This window comes from Rutilus rutilus, assembly GCF_951802725.1.
Source record: "Rutilus rutilus genome assembly, chromosome: 20".
Taxonomy (NCBI): domain Eukaryota; kingdom Metazoa; phylum Chordata; class Actinopteri; order Cypriniformes; family Leuciscidae; genus Rutilus; species Rutilus rutilus.
In genome coordinates this window covers 7,867,755-7,889,293 of record NC_140225.1, presented here as the reverse complement: position 1 = coordinate 7,889,293, position 21,539 = coordinate 7,867,755, and the positions used below count along the sequence as shown (strand labels likewise).

At 35.5% G+C, this 21,539-nt stretch overlaps 2 protein-coding genes across 5 annotated transcripts; both read left to right on the top strand.

The window, feature by feature from the left end:
* Nucleotides 1-13: 13 nt before the first annotated feature.
* On the top strand, nucleotides 14-6,436 carry slc25a16 (solute carrier family 25 member 16). Of its 4 annotated transcripts, none has more exons than XM_084390871.1 (10): nucleotides 14-149; nucleotides 1,266-1,387; nucleotides 2,226-2,318; nucleotides 2,445-2,578; nucleotides 3,738-3,801; nucleotides 3,886-4,007; nucleotides 4,086-4,152; nucleotides 4,244-4,406; nucleotides 4,591-4,659; nucleotides 5,432-6,436. In XM_084390871.1, exons 2-10 carry the CDS (start codon nucleotides 1,312-1,314, stop codon nucleotides 5,586-5,588), a joined length of 945 nt encoding a protein of 314 aa, XP_084246997.1. In that variant the 5' UTR covers nucleotides 14-149; nucleotides 1,266-1,311; the 3' UTR covers nucleotides 5,589-6,436. The 4 variants fall into 4 exon arrangements, with proteins under 4 accessions (XP_084246997.1, XP_084246999.1, XP_084246998.1 ...); XM_084390873.1 differs by having other exon boundaries at nucleotides 45-149; nucleotides 3,695-3,801; XM_084390872.1 differs by having other exon boundaries at nucleotides 138-467.
* A 2,019-nt stretch (nucleotides 6,437-8,455) lies between these two features.
* On the top strand, nucleotides 8,456-20,435 carry alox5a (arachidonate 5-lipoxygenase a). Its single transcript, XM_084390782.1, has 14 exons — nucleotides 8,456-8,714; nucleotides 9,362-9,560; nucleotides 9,651-9,732; nucleotides 12,180-12,302; nucleotides 13,812-13,918; nucleotides 14,299-14,471; nucleotides 14,575-14,721; nucleotides 16,131-16,334; nucleotides 16,435-16,521; nucleotides 17,868-18,046; nucleotides 18,180-18,301; nucleotides 19,127-19,227; nucleotides 19,319-19,489; nucleotides 19,581-20,435. Exons 1-14 carry the CDS (start codon nucleotides 8,565-8,567, stop codon nucleotides 19,758-19,760), a joined length of 2,025 nt encoding a protein of 674 aa, XP_084246908.1. The 5' UTR covers nucleotides 8,456-8,564; the 3' UTR covers nucleotides 19,761-20,435.
* Nucleotides 20,436-21,539: the final 1,104 nt, after the last annotated feature.

Genomic DNA, 21,539 nt, shown 5'->3' with positions numbered 1-21,539 from the left:
GCGGTTCTGTCAGGGTGCTGTGCGTTGACACGCAATTACGTATTAATTCTGCGACAGGAAATGAATCAGTGAAGGACATGAAATGGACGAAACTGCAGACAAACACGTGAAAAAGAAAATGTATCACTGTGCCTTGGTTTATGTTTTATGTAAGTACACAGTCTATATTCGTAGGATAGACGCATAGACCTAATGTAGAGCGAATAGTTTTGTTGTCGTAGACGTAAAGTGTTCACGCTGTGTTTGTAACAGGAAGAGCTGTCAGCTTCAGTTTCACACAGGTCCATATACAGTTGTGCAACCGATGACCTTGCTTTTAGGCCGGATTTATTTTTTCTGTGTACAAGTATTCAGGTCAGAGCTGCTGAAGACGTTTCTATTTGTGAATGGTGCAAAAGTTCGCTGTAAATTGCATGGGGAGTGAAATCTGTGTAATATTATGGCTGGAATAAGCAACAGTAACCAAGGTAACAATATGCAAACATCGTTATGGTGCATTTTAATATATTTCGAGTTGCTGCGCGTTACGCAATATTATCAGATTTAGCCAAAGTTATGAAAACAAGCAGGCCAGACAATGAGGCACTAAAAGAAAGTAGCAAAAAGTAGCATGCAATTACCATCGTGTATTTTTTTTTTTTTTTTTTTTTTTTTTTGACGTATGTATCGAGTAAGTTACCATGGCCTGGTTTATATTAAGCCAGCATTAGGCTTTAGTTCAATTAGGACATGAGACAAAACAATAGCAGTGACATATTATTATTTTTTTAGATAGGTCAGTGCAAGTTGCTTTCAGTTAAAACGGATCAAACGTGCATTTTAGTCTGGGACTAGTCTTAAGCCTTGTCTGTGAAAAAGTTAGGAGCCAGAATAAATTGTTTGTATTGACTATTGAAGGATTTATCTTTATATATAAGTATTTATACAATAGCCAATATCAATACATTTTAATATGAAAATGCTCAAACTGTTCTTATTAAGGCAAAATAAAATTCATTATATGGTTTGTTTCTTAGCCCAACCTGTAACGCGTTCACTTATCCTGATGGCACCTGTACATGATTTGGTTTGTTTTTCTAGTTTAGATTTAGAGAACTGAATCTGTTAACATTTCCCCAAACCAGGTACTCATAAAGTAATACATTTACAACCCTGTCCAACTGTTTATGACTTATATGACTTTCCTGTGTGCATAGTCCAGCCTGTGGCAAAGATCAGCTGGGACATAATAATATCAATGCACATGTTTGCTTACCTCATTCCAGAGTGTGCTGAAGACATGAATATACTGCAGTCCTGATAGCAGCCATCATGACGACAGAGGCTGTGATCCCAGCTCCTGTGCAGAAAGACTACCACTACTGGTTGCGCTCTTTCACAGCTGGAGGTGATGTTTCAATCACAAAATATTTATGTACTAAAGAATTTACAATCAGCTGCTCTTGCATATCTTGAGCTATGGGAGTTTGCATTATAGTATTGGAGTTAAATTACTTGTATAGGGCATAAATGTGTGTTTTTCTGCCCTTATTATTTTATTTTAAATACATAGTCTTTTAAACCCCTTTAACATAACAAATTTTCTTGAAGTACCCCCTTAGATTTGAAGTTAATATTTCAATAATTTATCAAACTATTAGCATATGGTTCTCTGATGTCGGTTAATAGTCACATGACATCCAGGTATACAAATATTTAATCCTTTTTAGGAAGTGTTTTATGATTGTTTGGTCCCAAGCACTTTATATGAAGTGTCTTTAACTATGTACGGTATTAACTTTTAAATTGATTATTTGATTATTGACTTATATTTCAAAAATACCTGCTTTTGTAATTTCAGCTGTAATTAATTTTTGTAATTTCATCTATAATTACACTGTTGACCGTTCCCTTTCCTTAAACCTAACCAGACCACCAAACTTGTCCCTAACCTTACGCGTATCCCTCTTCAATAGCAGTAAAAGTGTTTTGCAATACAAAATGAACACAATAAGTGCATTGTGCCTAAGGATTTTAGTACATGCATACATAAAGACACATTTTTAATCGTTTTCACATATCCAAGTGAATGGTGATCATTTTGATAACATTGTCGTCTGTATGTAGTACATTCTAGTACATCATTGGCGTGTAAACGTACCCTCAATTGTGACCGATTGTTTTATTTTAAAGTTATTTATTTATGGATTCAACTTTAATTAACAGATATTTTTGTGTTCACAAAGGTATTGCAGGATGCTGTGCCAAGTCCACCATAGCGCCTCTCGACAGAGTGAAAATTTTACTACAAGCTCAAAATCCGCATTACAAACACCTTGGTAAGTTAAAACCAAAATGTTTTTGATGGACAGATATTATTAAAGGAACTTAGAATACAAATGCATTAGAATACAATTAACCAAATGGTTGAACGTGTGATGTTATGTTGTGTGTTTTTTTTACAGGAGTTTTTGCCACACTTAAGGCTGTGCCAAAAAAAGAGGGTTTTCTTGGACTATACAAAGGAAATGGAGCTATGATGATCAGGATTTTCCCATATGGAGCCATTCAGTTTATGGCTTTTGATCACTACAAAAAGGTTTCTTTTGTCTCATAGTCATCATTTAGTAATGCCAGTCAGTCTTGGGGAATAACAAACTGAACATAGCGACATTTACTAACGTAACAATATTTTTAGTAGTGTGACCGTTGTTCAGATGTTCAAAATATTGTAGCTTTTCCAGTACGAATTTTGCGCATTTTGTCACATCGTATAACACAAGTAGTGTAAAAATAGTCAATTATCAAACACAATCTTCTAAACTGTCCTCTCAAGTAAAGCACTAGTCTGCTTCAGTTAATGGTATAGCGGAGGATTTTCCCGAATTTTAGAAAAGAACCGCCCTCTCCACTTTTTGAAAAAATGCACATGCGCAACACTCTACCTGCTCCCGAGAGGGAACGCCTATTAAACGTGTGCACGAGAGAGCATGCACGAGCTAATCATAGCTTACATTAACTTTTACTTGCAGTGATTTTAAATGGATTTCTCCAAATAGCATGCCAAACTTTACCTGTCAAGTAGAAACTTCACGACTGAGGCATCAGTGGGAAGCTCAACCTGTGTTTTGAGCGCACGCCATCGTGTGAATCGTGTGCACGAGCACGTGCGACGGCCTTACATAAACATATCACCAGAATGATTGACACTTAGGAGGACCAATAGTCTTGATGATCCACCCGGAAAAAGAAAATCCTCCGCTATACCTTTAAGAGATTTGGTTCATTTAAATGAACCGTTTCAAGAAAAGGATTCACAGATTTGTTTTAGAAGTTGAGGTAGTTTGTGTGGGATGTTTTATGTTGGTACCAAAATTACTGTTTTTTTTATTTTTATTGGTTGTATCCATTGTAAATGTATCTGTACATTTGTTTCACCGTTTTTTTTGTTTGTTTTCACTGTAAACGCATCTATACAAATGGTTTGCATAGATCAATTACATCATCTGATGGTTATATAGTTTAAATTAAAACCTTAAAAAGCTTCAGTGTAGTTAACTACTTTTTGTCAGTAGTTATCTTTTTTTATTATAATTTTTTTTTTACTTCATATTGGAAGTAGCTTGTAGCTTGGAAAACTGCAGTTTCAAATGAGCTTACATTGATGTTAACAGAACAGTGATTTGTACTAAAGCCGAATGCACGCTCTGTTTAGGTTATGTAATGCTTGTAAAAAGCTGTTTCGGATGTACTTTCAGTTCCTTAACACACAACTTGGAATATCTGGGCACATTCATCGGCTAATGGCGGGATCTATGGCAGGTTTGTGATTCTTTTCCATGACTCTTTCTCTAGTTACTCCATGGTGAGTGTTCTGTCTTTATCTCCATTGCATTCCTTCTGCAGGGATGACCGCAGTTATTTGCACCTATCCTCTCGATGTTATCCGAGCACGCTTAGCATTTCAAGTGACAGGAGAGCATCGCTACACTGGCATACGAAACGCCTTTCAGACTATTTACCTCAAGGTATGAAGGGTGTAAAGGGGTTTAATTGAGAAGCCATCTGTGCTTCCCTTTTGTGTGACAGTGTTTTACCTTTTAAAGGAAGGAGGAATCTCTGGATTCTACTGGGGTCTGACCCCCACAATCATTGGCATGGCTCCATATGCAGGTTATTGTCTTGATTAATTTACGTGGAATGTACAGTACAATAGGCAAAACTGAGCCCACTTCCTCATGTCACGGTTTTCTCTATATTCCAGGCTTTTCGTTTTTTACTTTCGGTACATTGAAGACTCTGGGACTGACTCACTTTCCAGAGCTCTTAGGCAAGCCGACTCTTGACAACCCTGATGTTCTCGTGCTGAAGACTCACGTCAATCTGTTGTGTGGTGGAGTCGCCGGAGCAATTGCTCAAACTATATCGTATGTTTATTCTTATAAATCCCTGGATTGTTAGTTATTGTTTTTTTGTTTTTGTTTTTACAGCTGTTCTGTAGCTTTAAGTTAAAGACCAAAACAAAATTGTGCAACATATATATACATTTGTGTTACTGTACATACATTCTACATTTTGTGTAGAACATTCTGTCTTAATATTTATGCGCAGGTATCCACTAGATGTTGCCCGGAGGAGAATGCAGTTGGGTACATCACTGCCTGATTTTGATAAATGTCGGTGAGTATTTTAAGTTTTTGTTGCCTTAATGACTTACAGTGAGGTATTCATTTATTAATAGAAATGCATCAATGGTCAAATTTGGCTGATAATTTATTTAAAAAATATATATATATATATATAAGCTAAAGCTAAATTTTTAGCAGCCATTACTCTATTCTTCAGTGTCCATACACACGCATATATATATATATATATATATAAATATACAGTGCAATGCATAAGTGAATACACCCATGCTAAAGTTGACTAAAAAGAGGAATAAAAAATCATATTTTGGAAATTGAACTTAATGCCTTAATTTAAAAAATTAGGAAAAATCCAACCTTTAAGGACACCAATTTTCTTTGTGAATGAATAATGTATCGTAAATAAATAAATGTTCTTCCTTAAAATACATGGTGCATAAGTGTGTACACCCCTATGTTAAATTCCCATAGAGGCAGGCAGATTTTTATTTTTAAGTATTTATTTTATTTATTTTTTAGGATACTATGCATCCTGATAAAGTTCCCTTGGCCTTTGGAATTAAAATAGCCCCACATCATCACATAGCATTCACCATACCTAGAGATTGGCATGGTTTTATTTCAGTTAGCCTAAAAGCTAGTTTGATTTGCATTGAGAGATGATCTTATGGAAAGTACCCCATGCCAATCTCTAGGTACATATGTTTTACTATGTAGCAATTAGATCTCCACAGCTTGGACTCAGTTCTCACCTGCTTATATTTGTCATCACTAATATGTTTTTGCTTAATTCTTTTGAGCAGCAGCCTCACACAAACTCTGAAGTATGTGTACACCCAGTATGGCGTTAAGAGAGGACTGTATCGTGGCCTGTCCCTCAACTACATCCGCTGTATACCGTCACAAGCCGTTGCCTTCACCACTTATGAGTTCATGAAGCAAGTTTTTCACCTAAACTAGAAAAAGCAGTGACTTGAAGCCCAAAAGGAACAAGTTGAAACGACCCCTGGCAACATCACAGCACCTGCCATTGCCATTGCCATTCCAGTCAGCAGTCATGTGAACTCCAGTTCTTACGAAACACCCACACAAATGGCAAACCTGTGGCTTTGCACGCCCCAGAAACAGTCACTATGGATACAGAGACAAAAGCTTGCTTTTCCATTATGTGTGGATCAGGAACATGCCCCCTAACAACCGACACTGGAAATACCATAGACTTGCGTCTGAAACTTGCCTGTGTGAAGCCATCCCATCTCATATTGAACAATATGACTTAGCTTATCACTCATATACATTAAGCAAAACACAAAATCACAGTAGATTTTACCTATGTGGACAGTTTCAATAGGTACATCACAGTGCTTTTAACTATGACTGATGATGACATAATTTTTTTTATGTCAGAAACCTAAATATGGAAGTTGATTTGTCTTCGCTAAATTTGATTTATATGTAGCTGTTTATTTCAGTCACCTCAAGTCTTACTGGCTGTTATTTGTCTCTTTTAGTGATCAATATGACTTACCTCTACAATTCAGTAATATAGCGAATGGGAGACAGTGTATGTAATGTTTATGCAGTATTCAGTCATGTTTGCATGCCGTCGTTACTGTGGCTCAAACTATATCTGATCGATGCCTTACAGTGCAGTTAAATTCACAGGATAGCAATCAAGTGAGAATGTGTGTGGTGATAAGCATATCACAGCTGAAATGTATATGAATCTGTTAAATTATTGTTCTGATTTGTGATGGGGAAAAAAAATGGGTACCTTTAATAAAATAATGACTTTGCCTTTCTATATGCACAGGAGTTTTATCAAATAATTATTTCTTGCCTCGGTTATGAATCTCTATTTACTACTATTACACGGTAAAATATTATATCCACTATATACTATTATTATCCACTAAAATTTATTCTTTTTTTAATGTATGTATTTATACACACACACACATACATAGATAAAATACCTTGGTTTGTGTTTACTTTTTTTTTATTTTGTAAAGGGAAATGACAAATCATGAGCACCCTCAAACTTGCATCATTTTCCTTCCTGTTGTAGTGTTTGTTGCCGTGTGGTGGCAGTGTTTTAGTAATTCGAGTCCTTAGAAAGCCTCTTTGAAATTGTGCTTTTGGGTTTATGTGCATTGATAGTTTTGCTGCATGTTTCCAAAGATAAAGGGGAACTCTTATGAATATATGTGCGTATGAGTACAATCAACCGAGACTATCGTTTTATGACAGATCGAATACGTGTATGAGTAGCGAAGGTCATGATTCAACTGTCACATTCAGGTTAATTTTCACCAAGTGTTTTAAGCTGAATCACTAGAATATAAGGTCTGTTCTTTTCTGATTCTTGAGAACTGAATAGAAAGTTCATCTTGCTGCTTTGGATAAATCACCTTTATTTATTTGCGTCATTACAATGTATTATATTTGTATAATGAATGGATACTATACCAGATTGAAATGTTATGCATTGAACAAATGAACATTTAAAGAAATAAATAAAATTTAATTTAAAACTATTTCGTTTACATTAAAATAAAAGCTTATAGTCTTGTGCTGGAGTGTCATACCTTTACAAATTTGACATCGAGTGAGATTTCCCTATCGTTCCCTAATTTATGCCTGGAAATACATTTACTATGGTACAGGCCTATACCTCCCACTTAGCATTCGATTTGCATTTCCTCTTTTATTTGTAAGGTACTGTTGTTTAATAGCTTATCTCATTTGACTGGAAAATATGTTATAAACAAAACACTGCTTATAGCAGATATGCCCTATCAATGTTACCGTCCAAGTAAAAAAGAAAAGAAAAGAAAAGTAGAGCCCACTGGCCCACTGTCATTTTTCCCCCTTCTGTTGGCTATCTTGAAAAAAATAATTATTCGAGAGCCATTAAAGCAGTTTACAATTATTCGCTTTACACTACCATTTAAAAGTTTGGGGTCAATAAGAATTTTTTTTTTTTTTTTTTTAAATAAATACTTTATTAAAGAATCCTGAAAAAAATATCAGTGTTTACACAAAAATATAAGGCAGCACAACTGTTTTCAAAATTGATTATTGAGTAGCAAATCAGCATATTAGAATGATTTCTGAAGGATCATGTGATGAAGACTGGAGTAATGATGCTGACAGGAATAATACATTTTAAAATATATTAAAGTAGAATGCAGTTATTTTAAATGTATATAATATTTTACAATATTTCTGTTTTTACTTTATTCTCTGATTAAATAAATGTGTGTGTTTTTTTTAGCACAAGAGACTTCTTTTAACAACATTAAAAAACATCCTACAAACCCCAAACGTTTGAACGGTAGGCTAATGTTAATATAGGCTACATTTTATATATTAAATATATCTTAAACAGTTTTTATTGGTATACTATTTAAATAAATAAAAAAGAAAGAAAGAAATTTATTTCGCAGAACTCAACATTTGGATATTTTTTATCAGCAGTGTCAGCTGGTAAACCACAGGACAAAAAAAAAAAAAGTCAAATTCAAAGATAAGCGTTAAGCAACACCCAAGCCTTTAAGATAAACGAGAACTTAAATATCTGATAAGCATGCCATGCAGGACATCTTTAAAAACTGTTTCCTGTATTATGAAGCATAGAAACCGTAATATGTAGAGATGATTTAGATTAGAATAATTAATATAGTGCATGATGCAGTTCTCTCATACTTCTTAATGCAAGTAACATGGTTGAAGCCTACCGCAAAGCTAACCATGATCACATCTACATATTTCCGTGTGTGATATGATATGTGCGAAGTCGGTGGCTGGCTTGTGAGAGTCAGTTAAAGAGAGAATGGGAGAGAGAGGGGGGGGAGAGAAGAGGAAATGCAGTCTGTGTGCGACTCTTGAAAAGTCCATTCGATTTCACTTGCAGAGCTCATCTCCAGTTTGACAATGCCCAACTACACAGTGACTATCGCTACTGGCACTCAGTGGTTTGCTGGAACAGATGACTACATTTACATGACCCTGGTGGGATCTGAGGGATGCAGTGAGAGGACCCTTCTGGATAAACCCCTCTATAATGACTTTGAGAGAGGAGCGGTAAGAAACGAATGATCTTTACCTGCTATGAATATGCGGTAACATTTTATTTTACAATATCTTGTAATAATTACACATTTAAGTAATTAGCAACATCTACTTACTATATGGTTAGGGTTTGATTTAGGGTTCAAACCCAAACCCTATAAGTACATGTTGGTAAAGTACATGTACCAAAATGAAAGGGTTACACTTTATTGTAAGGTGTCTTTTTTTTACATTGTAATTATACATTATGTACTGAGTCATATTAACTACATGCACCATAGGGTGCCATAGGCACCATGAATTGCCTTTCTCTTTGTGAATTAAATGTGCAAACCTTTATAGGCTTTTTTAATGCTGGTATTCTTTCACGGCGGTTGAAAAAATAGGTGGATCAAAATGGAAATTGCTATTTGAAAAATGGCGGATTCAAATTTTGGGCATGTTTTGTCCCATATTTAATGATTATGGCTTCATGACTAAACAATCAAAATCTCTTCGTAACAACATAACATCTTTATTGTCACAGTTGAAGTCCACTATTGCATGTGTCATTTAAAAACTTATATGTACTGTAAGACTGTCTATTGAAACTATGCTATGAAACTGTCTTTTTTTAGCAACTGTTTTTAAATAACATCTTACATATGGTGTAATTCAAGGTGGACTCATATGACATCAGTGTGGGAGAGGACCTGGGTGAAATTGAGCTGCTGAAAATCGAAAAGAAGAAATACTGGGTGCACGATGACTGGTACTGCAAATACGTCACGGTGAAGACACCCTATGGAGATTACATTGAGTTTCCCTGCTTTCGCTGGTTAGTTGATGACAAGGAGGTGGTCCTCAGAGATGGCAGGGGTAGGTTCTGATTGGCTGTGCACATTTTTTCCTGTAATAGAGCGCTAAACTTTACCATAATATAATGTTTCAATGTTTGCTGTGTTTCAGCTCGATTGCCACAGCATGACAAGACCGGATTGGCGAAACAACACAGGCACAAAGAACTAGAACAGAGACAGAAGATATACAGGTTTGATGCAACTTTTAGAAAGAGGTTAACCACTACACTAGTTCTGGTCTCCAGGAAAAATTCTTTCCTCATAAATGCACATGTGGTCAAGTCTACAATTTCAACAGACCATTCGTTTTCCTCTTGTCACAGCGCTTGCCTCATATTCATAGACATTCATAGATATATACAGTCACAGAAACTTTTCACGCACTGCATTTTGTTTAAGAGTTTGAGGGGAAATCAAAACGTCAAACAATGACTGAAAATGTGTTAGTTGGAGTGGGATTTATTCTTACGGTTATGGTCAGAACAGTGTATTCAGGACAAACTGGATGATACAGTCAGGAATATAAATTATTAAAAATAATATTTGTGATATATACATATAGTATAGTATATGATATATATATATAACATTTTTGTTTTTACACTGTTTAATCTACCCTGGTAATAATTCAGTGTATTTCAGAGTTTCGTACTGTGCACTCTTAAAAGGTTCTTTATTTGCATCGATGGTTCCATGAAGACCTTTTAACATTCATGGCCTTCCCATTGCACAAAAGCTTCTTTATAGTGGAAAAAGGTTCTTTAGATTATTGATATGTAAAAAAAGTATTATTTTTCTATCACTTAGCAAAAAAGTAGCCTATTATTTAAGAACTGGTTAAAAGGTTAATCTTTGGGGAACTGAAAATGTTTCTTCTATGGCATCACTGTAAAAAAAAAAAACCTGTTGAAATTCCAGGGTTAACTTTCTTACACGCGACCTGTTTAAAGGGGTCAGATTATGCTTTTCCACTTTTTCAACTTTAGTTAGAGTATAATGTTGCTGTTTGAGCATAAAAAAGATCTGCAAGGTTACAAAGCTGAAAGTCCACTCCAAAGGGAGATATTTTATTAAACAGAATCCCCTTTTCAAGAACTTAGTTTACTCATTTCAATAATTCCCACCCACGAAATATGCAAAAAAGGGGGACGAGGCATTAGAGAAGACAGTGTTGTCGCAATGTCAAAGAGACGCTGTTTTGTCCACCCCGTTTCCAAAACACTTTTTTTTTACCTTCCTAAGGCTGACAAACTTAGAGTGGTTTAAATTTATTTTAAACACTGTTCCTGAACATTAAAACCCAAATTTTTATCTGTACGCTGCACATTTTTATGGAGAACAGCTTGTTTGCTAGCTTCTGTAAGCTTATCGCTTTTGTAAGACGGTTCACCGCTCATTAGGAAAATTAACCTTGGTTTAGTGATCGATTACTGTTTGTATTATCTTAGTTTTCCGACAAATATCACGATTAAATGGTATATAACATCGTATCTATAATGTATAAGAAAATTACAAAAAAATACCACTCTGAAATGTCCTGTGAAATCCGTGCTTGCAAAGTCTATGCATGACATTCGTTCTGCACAGTCCTCTTGTTCGTTAACATTGTCAGGGTCTGAATCGGGCTCGAATTGGTTTGAAATTGACGCCATCATTAATATTTACACTAGAGAAGAACTTGCACTTATGGAGAGGCCAGATAACCAATCACAGCACATTTCGGAAGGAGGGGCTTCATCGAAATCAGTGTGTTCGAGCCAGACTGGGGAGAGAGGTGCTGTAATAATGCAAAATATGTGAAAAATAATGCGTTTTTTTAACAAACATGCATGAAAACATATTCTAGTGCATCCCAAAAATAAAATCAAGACTTTGTTAAAGGGCATAATAGGACCTCTTTAAATAACATTCTGGCTTGTTCTTGCGTATCGATTGAATTTATATTCCTGATTGTACCAAGTTTGTCCTGAATACACTGTTCTGACCATAATCGTAAGAATAAAGCACTCTCTTCACTCCAATTAACACGTTTTCCACCATTGTTTGACATTTTGGTTTTGAAAGCGGAATACAGCACGTAAACATTTCTGTGACTGTACAAAGTGTTTGAATATTTAATGAGGCAATCGCTGTTCAGTTTGTTGCTAAACAACTGGCCGTCATTGTCTAACACTGCATCATTTCACACCTTTATAGACACATTTATTCACACTCATGTCGATCCAAACCTGTAAGACCTTTTTCTTCTTTGGAACACAAAAGAGTAGGCCTAAATATTTTGTTTTGCTATATTTAGAAATTTGAAAGAATGACATGGCAGAAGTTATATTTGGGTAGACTATCCCTTTAAAAGGAGAGTTTAAAAAAAGAAAATAACCCAGGGTTAAATGTGAAAAGCCTACTAGAGAACGCTAATTATAGGAACAGAAATCTGCATTTGTCTAGTAACTCAAAGGACTGAATTTGGGACGTCTGCCGATGACACCATCACTACCACATATCTGACCACACTGCCCAGGAAATCCAGTTTTTAAAAGCAGAACCTTATATGTATTTCATAATATTGACGATACATGATTTGGTGCTGATGTAAAAGAGTTTTACATTTTAAAACATGATTTTGTTCTTCATGTTGAAGATGGAAAGAGTGGCATCCTGGCTTCCCTATGAGCATAGATGCCAAAGCCCACAGTGAGCTTCCACGAGACATTCAGTTTGACAGCGAGAAAGGAGTGGACTTTGTGCTCAACTACAGCAAAGCGTAAGGTTCATTTAGTTTTCTGGTCTGTTCAGGCAGATCACTGTTATTTACATAAAGGGAACGTCTGTTTGTATTTATGCACATTTGCATGTTTCTTTTAGAACTCTGTTTGTGTTTTGCATGCATCTCTAACAAGGTCTGAATACACTTGCATTGTTTTTGTGGTATTATACATTTGCACAGGCCTTGCCGAACTGTGTTAGCCTGTAGCTACTACTATAAGAGTGTGACTGTTAAAAGGGGGAAATTGCAGATTCACTAGATTGTGTTGTTGATATAAATAGTTTTGAGAAGTGTCTTTCTCAGTCACAAGCATGTACGTGCTTATCACCCGTATCTGCAGACAGTCAGATTATTACAACAACAAAAAAATGTTTCATGCATTAGGTGCAGGAACTCTCTGGTTCAGTATGTGGGTGTGAGAAACTGGCTTGGTAACGCTTGTGAAAACGAAGTACACTTAATTGTACTGAATGTGCATTTGATGTGTACATCACATCTTTAAAGTGTAATTAAAAAAAAAAACTAGACTTTCAGATAAAATAATATCAATGAAATAAAAGTCCACTTGAGAGTATTTAGAGAAAGTACACTTTTATGACTACGTTTCTTAAAGGGATAGTTCACCCAAAAATTAAAATTCTGCCATAATTTACTCACCCTGAAGTTGTTCCAAACCTGTACGAATTTCTTTCTTCTGATGAACACAAAGGAAGATATTCTGGGTAACCAAACAGTTGATGGACCTCATTGCCCATCAACTGATTGATTACCAACATTCTTCAAAATATCTTCTTTTGTGTTTAGCAGAAGAAAGAAATTCATACAGGTTTGAAACATCTTGAGGGTGAGTAAATGATGACAGAATTTTCATTTTTGGGAGAACTATCCCTTTAATACACTTAGTACATTAAAATCATTGTTAATCATAATCTTTTTTTGCACTGTAAAGTAGTACATGTATTGTGTTGACTAACATAAAGCACATGTAAAGTACTTTATAATATCAACTGTAGTTTGATATTCAATATTACATAGTATAATTGTTAATTTCAGTTTCATCATTTGAGATTTGTAATTACAAATATATTGAAATACATGAAATGACATTTTTTGTTTAACATAAATGCTTAGTCAGTACATTCTGAACTATATTTCAAAGACAATAGAAGTATGAAATTACATATAAACGAATTGCATTTAATACAATTTAAACTATAATACATTTTCAAAATTGCAAATAACATGCAATGAAGTGTACTCTTTTAAAAAGTATGCTAAAGCGCACTTCTTTTTCACAAGGGTAGACTATCCAAAATCCTGTGTCAAAATTGAAAATGGCATAAAATTGGCCTAATATTAATTTACTCAACTAGCTCAAAATTTCTCAAAATAATATCACCAAATACTGTATCTCTCTTTATATATTATTACAATATATAATGCAATATAATTTATCATTGCCCATATGTAATGCGTTTTTATATTTGGCTGTGTTCTATTCCTTAGGATCGAGAACCTTTACGTAAACCAGTTCATGCACATGTTCCAGTCCTCATGGGGAGATTTTGCAGACTTCGAGCGTATATTCATGAGAATTAAGAACACAATATCAGGTTTGGGCAGTCAGTTATTAACATTTATGTAATGATCTGTTGAAGATTTGCTCATGACACACACATATCCAGCTCACAAACACTTTCATTGCTTACCATGCATGAATCACCTCTTTGGAATTTGAAGCACTGCTTTTTGTTTAATCATTAATAACTGTTAAATACCTAGAGTACAATATTTAGTTTTTATGTTAGGTTTAATACTCTTTATAATTTAGAATAATATACCAAATAGTTCTGAGTGACAATTTTAAAGCACACAGCTGCTTCAAAATTTCATTTTTGATATATGAATGTGTATAATTTATGTAAGGTAAAAGTATCAGGTATATATTAACCACAAACACTCTTTTATTTGCCTGCTCGTGTCTCTTGCACAGAGTATGTGATGCAGCATTGGAAGGAAGATTTCATGTTTGGATACCAGTTCTTGAATGGCTGTAACCCAGTGGTCATCAGGAAATGCACGGAAATTCCCGACAAGTTTCCAGTCACACAAAAGATTTTGGAGAACAGTCTGGAGAGAGGTCTCACGCTGGAAGAAGAGCTCAAGGTTTGCAACACACATGAGCCATGCACAGGTTATGTCAGTTCAACATACAACAACCAACGTGATAGAGAATGGGTTTAGTACAACCTAGTGTCTTGCTTTTCAGGAAGGAAACATCTTTATCGCTGACTATGAGTTATTAGATGGTGTTACTGCCAATGCTACGGACCCATGCACCCTTCAATACTTGGCTGCACCCATCTGTCTGCTGTATAAGAACATTCAGAACAAAATCATGCCAATTGCCATCCAGGTATCTACACTTAAAAACAAGCACATACAGTATGCTGGAAACATACCAGGCAGTTATGTTTCAGTTATGCAGACACACAATGCGTGATAAGATTTCAGCTTCTGCATTTCTTTTTTCACACTCTCAAGCTGCCATTTGAAATTAGACAAACTGTTCAGTTAGTAGATGCTTTTGTTAAAAGTGATTTAAAACAGGACGAATACAAGCAATTTAACATAAAGGAGACGGATGTTTTACTGAAAACAGCTATAAAAAGCTCTCTCTATTTCACTTTTTCTCTCAGAGAACCAAAACAGCTTTAGTGATGAAAAACACAACTTGCACTTGCACAAAAAAAGCAACTTGCACTGACATATGTCAGAGCCAAAGTTTTGTCTCAAGATGCACACCATTAATGTTTTTGCACGCAAGCATGTTTATAAAAGCTACTTAAATAACCTAACTGAACTAAGGCCTAATCCTGGCTTAATTTAAGCGCTGTCTGTGAAACCAGGGCTATATGTGATACACTCTTCATTGATAAAATGGCTTTTAGGTATACTATGCTTTTTGCAAAAATAAGTTGCAATGAATGTTGATAGAAGATGGAATAAGAAATGGCTTAAAAACATGTTTGTGGTGGGCCGAGGGAGGAAACGGGCGTGTTTTCAAACCACATTTTTGAGACTGTATTCAGCAGTTTTAAGGATAAAATACTCAATAATGGTCTTAACTGATGAATTTGCTAATGGTTTGTCTCAAAGCATTTTAAAAACACATAGACATATAGACAACAACGTTTAAAACTTGATTTTCACCATAGGAGTCTTAATAAAATGATTATTTCCTATGATGGCAAAGCTGAAAATCTAAATTTTCAGCATTATTATCAGTTTTTAGTGTCACATAATCCTTTAGCAATGATTGTAATGTGCTGATTTGGACATTTCTAATTATTATCAATGTTGAAAACAGTTTTGCTGCTTAACATTTTGTGGTGGCAGCCGTGGTAGTTTAAAAAAAAAAGAATTACAGGAAGTTTGTGGGTGATGGGGGGGGCGAGAGAGATATGGTAATTGTACTGTCAAGCACCAAATCACATTCAAATATACCACATGGTGTATGCCAGGGTTCCTCAAATCCGACTCTAGAGGGCCACTGTCCTGTATAGTTTAGCTCCAACTCTAATCAAAAGAAACCTGAACAAGCTAATCAAGGTAATTACAGCTAGGTGAGTTTGAGCAGGGTTTGAGGAACCTGTATGCGCTACATATACAAGTTTTCTGAATTTTCATAGCTTTGTATAAGATAAATAGGGAAGGAAGTCATGCAAGTCATATATTGATTTTATTGAGTGAATGGAATATGAAATAGTGACTATAAAATGTATAAAATGACTTTTGAAAATGACCTCTTTTTCATTTGGATAGCTGGGTCAGACACCAGGAAAGGATAATCCTATCTTCCTTCCAACTGATGATGAGTATGACTGGTTGCTGGCCAAGATCTGGGTGAGATCTTCAGACTTCCACGTACACCAGACAGTCACACATCTTCTCAGGACACATCTGATATCTGAGGTCTTTGGCATAGCCATGTTCAGACAGCTGCCGGCAGTTCATCCTGTTTTTAAGGTAATTCCTTGTTCTCTCTATGGAATTTATTCTATAACATCGGTTTGAATGTATATGCATGGTTGAGGATTCATTCTAAAGGCATCTTCTGCTCTTCCAGTTGCTGTTACCTCACATCCGTTTTACAATTGCCATTAACACCAAGGCTCGTGAGCAGCTAATCTGTGAGTGTGGACTTTTTGACAAGGTTAGTTTCTCTCTTTCTCCACAGTTCACTTCCTCCATAAGCAAACTCTGTCTAGAATGTTCTCTATATGGGCCAGATTTAGTAACAGCTTGCAGCAGCACAAAGCCTACTGTCAGGATTTCCTAAAGACACGCAGTGAAGAAATTGCGCTGAAAAGGCTTGGGCACAGTTATTTTTGTGGCTGACCTTATTGCATATGCATTTGTAGGAGTTTCCCTTTCAAGCGCAAAATTTATAAGAGGAGAGTATTTAATTGAATCAGGCAAGGTGGTTTTACCAAGGTTTGCGCTAGTCAATTTCCTGGTATTTGCACCATTATTTAATGCCTTAAACCAGACGCTAATTTGCGCTGCTCTTCACGTCATCAGTAGATCACGCACAGAACTTTCCACTCCCATCTGCGCTCTTATGGGATGGTGCTCTCACGCCAATTTGCCAATTTAAATCTGGCCCAATCATTTTTTTAAACAAATTGGTTTAATAAATGTTTCAATGACACTTATAAAGATGGTTACTTTTTTCATTCCTGAATTAATCAGTATTGATAAGCGAATCGGCTGAAAGATTCAAGACTCATTCATAAAGACAAATGAACAAATTGGTTGATTGAATAATTCAATAACTAAATTCAGACAGTCATTTGTAAAGTAACTCACAGTAACTCATAAAGACAGTCATTTGTTTTGTTCCTGAAAGAATCAGTATGTTTGAACAAATCAGCTGAGTAAATGATTCATTGATTCACTCATAAAGACAGTCACTTCTCGCTACCTACTGGTATGATGATGTAACATCCAGAAAGGGTGACTGAAAAAAATCGCAAACTCTCTTGAGTAGGTACTTATTTTGAATTACTTCACGACCGCTTAAAAAGTATGCTCTATATAGTATGAATGTGTGTAGTATGAATGTAATCCAGACGTACTACATTCACCATGCTGTCATTATCATGTGACCTACCTGCGTAAATTACGTCGCTTCACTGCCATTCATAAATCCTCTCACGGAAGAAGTAGTAATCCGGGTACTTTTCGCCTACACGTTTATGAGTTCTGTGAATTCGGTCATACTTCTTTTGTCACATACTGTTTTTCGCCTACTATAAATTAGGGAAGTATGTGATTTCAGATGTAACCTTACAGTCTGAATACGCGTAACACATACTCTTAAAAATAAAGGTTCTAAATTAGGGTTTTCGCCGTGATGCATTAGAAGAACCATTCTGTTCTCCAAAGAACATTTCAACGATCAGTTCTTAAAATAACCATTCTTTTTTTGTAATGTGATGAACATTTTATTAATCTTTAGAACTTTTTCTGTACTCTATCTCTGTTTGTGTATCACAGGCTAATGGAACAGGTGGAGGTGGCCACGTAGAGCTGGTACAGAGGTCCATGAAAACCTTCACATACAAGTCCTTGTGTTTCCCAGACGCCATAAAAGAACGAGGCATGGACAGCCAGGAGGAACTGCCCTACTACTTCTACAGAGATGATGGCTGCAGTGTCTGGGAGGCTGTGACAAGGTATGTTACATAGCTGATAAAAAGAAGAAGAAACATTCAGTTGTAAAAAGGAATGAAAAAGAACTTTCATTAAAAACTCAATAAAAACTTGTTTTTTGTTAAGTAATTTGATATTTATTTGCTCTCTTTCTAGTTTTGTGACAGATGTAGTGAACATCTACTATGACAAAGATGAGACAGTTCAGGGTGATGAAGAGATCCAGGCATTTGTGAAAGATGTTTGCAGCTTTGGAATGCAAGATTTTGACAAATGTGGTAAATATATTCTTAAAACAAATTCAAAAATTGAATGATGCAAAGGGAGATACACTTGAGTATACCTTTATAAAGAGTACTTATTATAGAAAGAATATACTTACTGTAAGGTGGAACTAAATATAATGTTGTCAGACAAGTGTACACTCTTTAAGTACACTTAAGTGGCCTTTTGTTAATTTACATTATATTATCTGCACAAACAGTTTAAAAAAAATATTTGACTTCAAATAAATTTGAAGCCCACAAGTGCACATTCAATACATCTAACACTTTCCCAATGGTGAGTATGTTCTTTATATACAGTATAATAATAAGACAGTCTGATGTTAAAGGGTTAGTATTCTGTCATTAATTACTCACCCTCATGTTGTTCCAAACCAGTAAGACTTTCGTTCATCTTAGAAAAACAAATGAAGATCTTTTTGATGAAACCTCCATTGACAGCTACTCAACTACAGCGTTGACACTTCAAAAAGTTCATAAAGAGATCATAAAACTAATCAAAATTTTCTGAAAATGAACAAAAGCTTGCGGGTTTGGAGCGACATGAGGGTGAGTAAATGATGATCATTTCTGGCTTTCTTAAGAGTATCCTGGTGACAGAATACGTGTACGACATCAGTATTTTTCAAGTTCTTCTTTCAGTTCACTGATCAGTAGGTGAACTGAACCACAAATCTTTTAGTTAGCAAATATTTAACTTATTACTAGTTAACTTATAGGGCTACCAGCCTTCAATTTCCGGCCTGAGTGCATTCTTATGTAAATGTGTCTGACCTCTATATGAACCCTATATTGATGACAAGTTGTCATTGTTTGCAGAGTTTCCCAAGAGTTTACAAACCAAAGAGCAGCTAGTGGAGTATCTAACTATCGTCATATTCACTGCTTCTGCACAACATGCCGCAGTAAACTTCGGCCAGGTGACATTACACGCTATGATGTTTCTGGCATATTTTGTTGTAAAGTGAAATGAACAGCAAAACTAATATCCATGTTCTGACTCTACTCCAGTTTGACTGGTGTTCATGGATTCCAAATTCCCCCCCAACCATGCGAAAACCTCCTCCTACAAAGAAGGGCGAGGTGGATATGAAGTACATAGTGGATAGTCTGCCTGATCGAGGACGCTCCTGCTGGCATCTGGGCGCTGTGTGGGCCCTCAGTCAGTTTCAAGAAAATGAGGTATGAAATAAGTGCATATCTACATGAACACACACAAGCTCAGATGTGCTATGTGAACAATGACAGATTCTGAAATGTATTATTTTTGCAGCTGTTTCTAGGTATGTATCCAGATGAACACTTCATCGAGAAACCTGTGAAAGAGGCGATGGTGAAATTCCGCAAAACTCTTGGAGAAGTGACCAAAGTCGTCAAGAGCCGAAATGAGGGGAAGAAGCTGCCGTACTACTATCTGTCTCCCGAAAGAATCCCAAACAGTGTGGCTGTGTGATTCACCAGTCACACGGAACCATGCAGACGTGCCATGCTAGTGTTTTATGGGATAAAAAAAAAAGAAACATTTTTATATATATATATCATGGTTGCTATGTGTAATGTAAGAGAAGTTTCGTAATAATAAGAAGATATGCATTAACAAAGTTGTGGCCAGAATTGATTTTATCTTAATGTCAGCCATTTGCTGTTTTTTTTAATACTAGCAACACTTTCTTCATTCTTGATCATTACAGGGGGTACTTCTTGAGTTTAAAACAGCTTATTTGTTTAAAAATTGTGTGTAACAGATTAAGGTAACACTTTATTTTAGTGTCATTGTTATATATGTTACATGTAGTTACTATAGTAATAACTATAAATGATGCATAATTACATGCAATTAACCCTAAACCAAACAAAACCCTAACCCTATAGTAAATACATGTTACTTAATATTAACCAGTACTTAAATGTATAATTACAGTGTAACAAGGACACATTCAAATAAAGTGTAACCCAGATTATTTGTATCTTTTTTTTATTTTAAGATTGATTGTTTACTTTTAAAGTCATGAATGTCTTCTAGTTAATACTCTATTGGATAAAACATGATACATTGAGAGACACATAAGCTTTGATGAGTCTGGATAAATTGTCTTCTGTGAATAAATGGGCAGCTTGTTTTACAATATAGTGTTGTCGAGTTGTCACTGCATTAAAGCCAAATTATATCAGGTCACTAGGATTCATTTCCTTTTTTTAGTTTTTCTTAAAGTTATTTACTTCAGTTTGGTTACTGAGAAGAGAAAAAAATCCCACTTTGATGAATATTTTCTTTTAATTGTTGCATTAGCATTTGCACATTTTACCTCCGGAGCAGCCTACACCATTTCAGCATTTAGCAATTGCAGGAAGTTATTGCAGAATTTATTCGTTCCGTATTTTGCATATAAGATAGAATCCAGCACCGGGTTTGTATGAATAGCCTACATAAGTAGGCTTATCATGTCCAGTAGCATCACATCTCAGAATTTTAATAAAGGACCCTTTCAGGACCCAATTTATTTCAATTCAATTCACATTTATTTGTATAGCGCTTTTCATAATACATAGTTTCAAAGCAGCTTTACAGAAAATGCATGTGTCTACATTACAATTTAGTGATATGTTATCAGAGGTGACTGTGTCCAAGTACATTCAGTACAAGCACAAAGTACCAAGTACAAATCACTGTCAGCTATCAATGTATTCATTTGAGGCAGAAACAATGTTACTATTACAAGTTGTGAACATAATTGGAAATTTAGCATTGGTGCATGTTGATTCAGAGTTTGTGTCATCTGTACTCCTTGCAGTCTCTTCACAGTGGTCAGACAGGAGGACAGGGAGTGACCAAAAAGGGGAAGTTAGAGCACTGTTCACTGTTCACTGGTGGGGACAAGTATTGTAGCCTACAACATCTGCTCAACCCTGTAGTTCTTATCAGCGAGTAAGACTCAAAGATAATCCACAGGATTGGATGTTCCCTACTAAAAAAAAATATTTTCAAGTTTTAAAACATAAATAGTCAAACAGCTAACAATCACCTCCAGCAGGGTTTGCATTCACAATTAAGATTTGATTGATTCAGAATCAGCCTTTTCTCTAGAAAATGTTGACATTTTATGGTTTACAAGATTTATCCACACAGTAGGCCTAGCCTATATTTTATGCTTCTATTTTTGTCACAAGATTACATTCACCCATTCATGATAAGCCGTTAAAAATGTCATGTCTTCCTGCTTTCAGGAAGTGC

Coding starts and splice junctions, on each gene's coding strand:
- slc25a16 (XM_084390871.1), top strand. CDS start 1,312: ATGACGACAGAGGCTGTGATCCCAGCTCCTGTGCAGAAAGACTACCAC. Junction 2,319..2,444: donor TCCGCATTACAAACACCTTG/GTAAGTTAAAAC, acceptor TTTTTTTTACAG/GAGTTTTTGCCACACTTAAG. Junction 2,579..3,737: donor CTTTTGATCACTACAAAAAG/GTTTCTTTTGTC, acceptor ATGTACTTTCAG/TTCCTTAACACACAACTTGG.
- alox5a (XM_084390782.1), top strand. CDS start 8,565: ATGCCCAACTACACAGTGACTATCGCTACTGGCACTCAGTGGTTTGCT. Junction 9,561..9,650: donor GGTCCTCAGAGATGGCAGGG/GTAGGTTCTGAT, acceptor GCTGTGTTTCAG/CTCGATTGCCACAGCATGAC. Junction 9,733..12,179: donor CAGAGACAGAAGATATACAG/GTTTGATGCAAC, acceptor TTCATGTTGAAG/ATGGAAAGAGTGGCATCCTG.